The following is a 6,536-nucleotide window of genomic DNA, read 5'->3' as shown; positions in this document are numbered from 1 at the left end:
ATGTTGCCTATCGCCTCCTCGCTGCAGTGCTGCACCCTCTGGTGGGGTTGATGAATACAGCGTTTAACAGCGGGCTCGTGTGGACAACATGTCCAAACATGTCGAACCCGTGAGATTGTGTTTTCAAAATTGACACTTCTTGTTTCCTACTCCCTCTTTGTTATGTAAAAAAGTGATGCACTCAATCGACCCGAAGCCTGCTGGCATTTGGCTGATTCAATAATCATTTCTAGGAATATTGTTTAGACTGATCAGAATGAAAACTGCCACATTGCATTACAGTCATCACTTCACTTAAATCTTGGTCACATGCATGTTGGGTCTCCTTAATGATGAATCATAGCCCTTTTCACCTTTTCCATCTTTGGGTTTCTGTTTCACTTTGAAAACGTCCTCCTAAAAGACATTTGGTTAACAGCGTTTGAATGCACTGCTCCGAGCTTTCCACTTCACGGTTATCGAATCTTGTGAAGCCCACTGGGAGGTAAAAAGGTCATCCGTGCATCACAGGCTCAAGTCAACAAACTGTAGTCCCTCGTTCTGCTCGGCTCTACTGCCGTTTTATTTCACAAGCGGCTATAAGTCATTTAAATCGCATAAGTTCTACATGATGATCTGTGTGGCATGTCTTAGCGTTTGACAGAAGGGGACATAAATCATGACAGTAACACACTTCAGCTGCCTAGACGGCTGGAAACATTGTGCCAGACCTCCCACTGGCCACCTGAATATCGTGAAAGGGGGCAGCAGATAGAGCGGCATGTACCCCCTGTAGGGGTTTTGTAAAAGGAGACCCAAACTGAAATGGACAGCTGAGCCAACCCACATGCCTTGTACATATCAACTGTAAGGCCCTCTGGTCATCTCTAATTCTGTGTTCCTGTGGTTAGCGTGCACTCTGTCAGCTGCGACTTTCAGTGGGAACTGGCATTTCCCCTCGAAAGTCAAAATACTATTGAGCCTCAGGAGTAAACAAGCCAAAGAACAAAACATTTGCAAACTGCCAAATTAATAACAAATGATGACCAACTTCCATGTCTGTTTTAAACAATGAACCTGAGAATTTTTAGCACTGAAATCAAAACATTTGCAACATCTCTCTTCCCACAAATACTCTCAGAATTAATCAAAACCACTGTTATTTATGACAAACAGATGAAGAGACCACAGACTGGACAGTTCGTCTTTAATAAGACTTAAGATACTCCCACTGACCTTGTAACGCACATCAAAATAATTATAGCATATACACGCACCAGCATTTCAAACACAGATGAGTCCATGGCATCTCAATGCAAATGAGAGAAAACTGAGCCATGCTTGCACATGTGAAATAAAAAACAGCTTTAACTGTTAAATAGTGGAGCAAATCCCTAGTTTATAGGGATCTGACCGTAGATGACTTCTGGTTTCTTAATCGTCAAGGTTGCACACTCGTTACATCCAGTTCTGCGTACAATCAATCATAGCTGAGACAGACAGCATGTTTACACACGGCAAGAAGCTGTTGCATGTGAACGCACATTTCCAAAATCTCCAGATTTCTCAGTTTATCTTTACAAAAACTGTCACAGGTGGCTTTATACAGACCAGGCTTTCACTTCGAAGGTCTACTCAGAGCAAAGTAGCATAAAATGAATCCCTTTCATACAACTTTAATTCACAGACCCATCCCTCCTTTGTCCATCGCACAAAGTTAATTTACATTATTCACAAAAATGTACCCAGTCTTTTATATTTCTCTTTCAGTTAAATAACTAAAGAACAAAGAAAACAAACACTGCAGCTTGTTGTAATAATTACTCAGCTGTACTGTAATGTACAAAGGATGATACTGTCGAGTAGTAAGGTGCATGGGATCGTCGCCACAGAGATCTTTACAAATGTTAACACTGGTGCAGCTGTGTTGCACGCAGCGACACCTTTCATCCTGTTTTGTCTGTTGCTCGCGTCCTGATGCTTGGTCGCCATCTTCCGTGGCCCGCGTCGTCTTCAGAGAGCAGTATGTTTGCTTGTAGGGGCTGTTGATTGTTGATTGGCACAGGTCAACAGGGCGCCCCATGAGAGCGTTGGCAGGGCTGGGAGGTCAGTGGCCTAAGGCGACGAGCATTTCAACACCGGAACGTGTCACAGGACCTCTGTGAGGGAGGGAGGCAGAGAGCAAGGGGTTAAGGGTCAGCAGCCACTGAGGATTAATCAACACAAGTTAACAGACAAAACAGTCCAGTCTGTAGCTAAAACAGGGCCAGCCTCTGTGAAAAAGCTTTCACTGCTTTTCTTTGTTCTTCCTTCAATGGAGAAATCCTAATGTAACTGATGCTATAGCAGCGTCTATGCGAACCCGTGGCTGCCAGTAGTTCCTCACAGGACGCTGATTGTTCTGAGCCGCTGTGGTTTGGCCACAAATGTATAGCTTGAAGGCAAGATGGATTCTCGGTTTGCATGATCTCGCAAATTCCAGCTGCCTTGCAAGTTAAGAAACCACCCCAACCTTCAACCCTTTCTAAAGCAATACTCCAAAATGAAATTAGAAAATTATGTTGATGGAAACATGGCTAGTGTCTGTAAACCTCTGACCTGGTGTCAATGTTAAATGGAAAAGATGCTAAACATGCTGCTGAAGGCATCAACCCATAAAGCTTTACTGTCTTGTGTACATGGGGGTAACAGAAAGGCCTCAACCCGAGTGAAACGAGTTGGTAATTGACGCAACACTAAATTGTCTGACTGACAACACCACATGCGAGGCGAGGAAGGGCCTACTCTCAACAAGTGTGAGTATGATTGAAATAAACCCTGGAAGTATGCCTCAAAATAAACTGATCTCCTATGAAATTACATTGTAACATTCAATCAGTCTCGCATATCAATATTCCCAATCGTAGCGTTCGTGATAAATGTCCTGCCAAGTCGAAGGCGTCTCAAGTGTCCAGATTTACAAGAGTGAAAATGAGCGGAGAATCTCCACTTTTTACATGACCGAGTTAAAGGCAACAGGCGTGGGAGGCGAAGGAAGCATTGATTAAAGTGTGATTTCACAAAAACCATCAGAGGGCTGGCGAAGGTAATCGTCTTCTGTTTGCTTTACATAGTATTTATGACTGCTAGCTTGTTTTCGGCTATCGGTTGAAGGTTAAAATTTAGCAAGGAGGAGAGAGCAGGGCGCTGCTGACGTTGCCACTGGCGGGGGGTTAAGTTAGGGGTGATATGGTGCTTAATTGCTTGAGGAGTCCGGTTTCTAACCCCTGGCAGCGGAGCACTTGTGGATAGGGTCTCCTCATCGCCTTGGCCATTCTAGGAATTCCGCCCTGGGTGCAGGCCCAAGTCAGTGGGGCTGCTGAATAAAAGCTGTCATCAGTATAAAGATACCCTGCTTCTCTTCACCCTTCCCCACACTACCTCTTCCATATCCCATCTCCACCACTTCGTGAGTGTAAGAGGAGTCTCCTCACCACACCATCCTCTCCTCAGGGGTTACTCACTCTCACTGGCGCGATGACCGGCATGTTAGAAGTTCGAGAAGTTCGCGGTTGCTTCCTGCCTAACTACGGTACCTTGTACTACGGTCTTTAGTGGATAATGTGAATTTGGTCAAGTGGAAAACCAGATCAGGACAAATAAGCACACAAGCTTGCAGCAAATAAACCATGGCTCTGTCTACTGCTGCTTTTTATTAGGAACAGATGAGAAAACAAACAGAATTGGAACAGTGGCGGTCCTGGCTTAACCAGATCCTTTCACTCAAAATGTGGTTGTTTGGCTACTAGTAATGAATTAGAGCCAGAATTATGCCCTTTCTAAACTGTACCAACTTTACCTTTATGTCCTTTGAGACTACATGAAGTACTTTATTTACAGCTCAGTAATGTTCCTCCAGTTCATCCACAAGCTGTGTCTAGATTTTTAACTAACTGCTTTGGGTTTTATAGTTTATGTTAACAGGTAAAGGATAAGTACGCTTATTGTTTTCAAGTATTTTGCTGTTATGGGATGAGTGTTTTTGCTGTAACTAAGGTGAAACAATGGATACCACTCTCGTGTATATACCTACAGGCAGCAGCCGCTTAGCTTAGCATAAAGAAGGACAATAGGGGAATGGCTTGCCTGACTCTTCTCAGGGTTAAAAAATCCATTGATCAGCACCTCTAAATTTGACTTCTTTACACGCCATATCTTATCGGCATATCTTGTTTGTTTGCACCACCAGTTAGGTGTTGGAACTCTCTCTCTCTGGATGCAGTGACTTCCTGAAGTCACATAACTCGCGTTTTTCCATTTCTGCTTTTGTATGCATTAAACAAACAAGGTCTAACGTATGAAACAGTGAGCATTAGAAGTGCTTCCAGTCTTTATGCTAAGCTAGGTTAGTCACCTGCTGGCTGCAGCTTCATATTTTTGTAGAGAGATGAGAGTGGAGTCTCCTGGTTGTTCAAGACGTTGGCAGACCATTTCTGCACCTGCTCACCTGTTGTGGAACTCACTGCCTGAACTCCTCGGACTAGACAAGTTGGTATGATTCATACTTTTTATCTTTCCCTTGCAAGACCACCTTTATACTTTCATTGTTATCTTACGCCTTGAACATCCTGCTTGCATTGTGTACCTGCGACATGCTGAGGCTTCATGGGGCCGGCCTTTTTCATGAACGAATCCTCACTTTCAAACGCGAGGATCGGCTCGGTGGCCATGCTGGTCTCTGACTTATCCCGTGCTCCGTTGGTGGTGTTGCCGTGATTCGCGAGATGGATGATATCTTCAAAGTGGGCAGCGTCTCCTTTAGTGGATAGACCGTTTTCATGTCTCACAGGCTGGACCCCGTTGACCACTTGGACCGAGGGGCTGCTGTGGAGCAGAATATGGTTATAGTTATGATCTGTCAGAGTGACTCATACAACAAATGAGTCATTTCACTGCCGTCCAATTACAGGAGTCTGTTTAAAAACCACCCCAAGAAATGTGTTCAAGTACAAAGAGTAAATATTTCAAGAAACCAAATCATTCCCCAAGTATTGTAACTGTTTACTCTGAGTCTGAATTGTGTGGCTCCTTGTGTTTTCAGTTGAGGTTTACAACAACAACAGTCAACTCCCGCCTTATTTTTCTGGCACACAAGTTTTACATTGTTCATGGTGGTCCTGCATCCATATAAGCACAAAGACACTATCAAATTAGACTAAATGATCGATTTAAAAGGAAAAAGGAGCAGTACTTTACCTTTCTTTGACATTGACCTGCCCGTTTTCTGTCATTTTATTGGGCTGCAGGTTGACCTCTGGCTTTGGCTGATATTCAGCAGATGCTGGAGGAAACAAAATAAAACAGCCATTTACCGAGTGTAAACCGTGCACACCAACATGATCACATCATTCAGCATCCAACCGTACACTGCAGTGCATGCTCAACCACAGGGTGACAAACGCCATTAACTGTGGCTCAGGGGTTAGCACCGTCACCTCACAGTGCGACCCCCTGGGTTGGACTCGCGGCCTGGGTAGGGCCTTTCTGCATTTTCGCTGGTGCTCCAGTTTCCAGCAAAAACATGTATGTTAGTTTAATTCTTCCATCCACTTGGCTTGAACTGGAGTTGGTCGTCATGCGCTGATCAGTGGCTGCCCACTGTTCCTAACACTTAGCATGGGTTAATGCAGAGAATGAATTTCCCTATGGGAATCAATAAGGGATTACTTAACGATCATCCTTATGAAGTGTGTCACGCTAAATTTGATGGGCAGGAAAGCCAAGTTTTCCTGGGGCATCTTTCCAAGTCCAGATCCTCCTAACTCAGCTCTGCTGAGAACATGGCTGTGGCTGAGACAGCTCTCCACTCCCCTGACTAGAATGGAGTCATGCCTGCCAGGCCTCCAACCACATCAGTGGCTGGCTAATGTCTTCCTGCATCGGGAAACTTTTCCACAAACAGCCGTTTTCCCACATTGATCCCCCTTCATCTTACTCATCTACTGTATGCAACGTGGAAGCTTAGATGCTTCTTAATATACAGTGCTTGGGTTAGGAACAGAATTTCCCCATAATTAGACATTGTAGGAAGAATGGATATGAGTACGGCCAGTACAGCATCACATGAATCCTTATATTATTACTTGTGTCAAAAGAAAATATCTGATAGCTGCTGCAGGCTGTTGCCATGAGCCCACTCTTCCTCTCTAACTCCCGAAGTCCCAAAGCTTGGACAACATGCGAGCACACATGGGTCCTATTGTACAGCGAAGAAGAACTCAAACTGCAGCTGTACAGGATATGAGGCAGAAATATAATCTAATAGCCCTTTCATACAAAGTGCTACGATGTTAAGCTGACTCACATGGGAAATGAGAACAAAAGTACAACAAATACCCTGTGGTTCTGTTTATTCAAACATATGGAAGAGGTATAAGAAGTAGAGGAGCGATGGTGCAGTGTGTCATTAAATATCAGCCTAAAGGTGGGATACGTAACCTGAGTTTATGTCCAATAACATGAGTCAGACACTGTCTAATAATTACTAGTTCATGTGGAATTGCTAATTGACGCAGGAA

At 44.1% G+C, this 6,536-nt stretch overlaps 1 protein-coding gene across 5 annotated transcripts in view; it reads right to left on the bottom strand.

The window, feature by feature from the left end:
- Positions 1–1,169: 1,169 nt before the first annotated feature.
- The window catches only part of map7d1a (MAP7 domain containing 1a), a 42,867-nt gene continuing 37,500 nt past the window's right edge, over positions 1,170–6,536 (bottom strand). For 4 of the 5 annotated variants that reach the window (XM_041942520.1, XM_041942523.1, XM_041942522.1 and 1 more), the window contains 3 exons: positions 5,215–5,299; positions 4,604–4,842; positions 1,170–2,138 (listed from right to left, as the gene is read on the bottom strand). In XM_041942520.1, the coding sequence (XP_041798454.1) occupies positions 2,128–2,138; positions 4,604–4,842; positions 5,215–5,299 (335 nt within the window). In that variant the 3' untranslated portion in view covers positions 1,170–2,127. The remainder of the gene's footprint in view (positions 2,139–4,603; positions 4,843–5,214; positions 5,300–6,536) is intronic. The other variant, XM_041942521.1, reaches the window with a different exon arrangement.

Source organism: Chelmon rostratus, chromosome 8, assembly GCF_017976325.1.
Source record: "Chelmon rostratus isolate fCheRos1 chromosome 8, fCheRos1.pri, whole genome shotgun sequence".
Lineage (NCBI taxonomy): Eukaryota > Metazoa > Chordata > Actinopteri > Chaetodontiformes > Chaetodontidae > Chelmon > Chelmon rostratus.
Note: the sequence above shows the minus strand (reverse complement) of the source record. Positions and strands in the feature narration are given on the sequence as shown.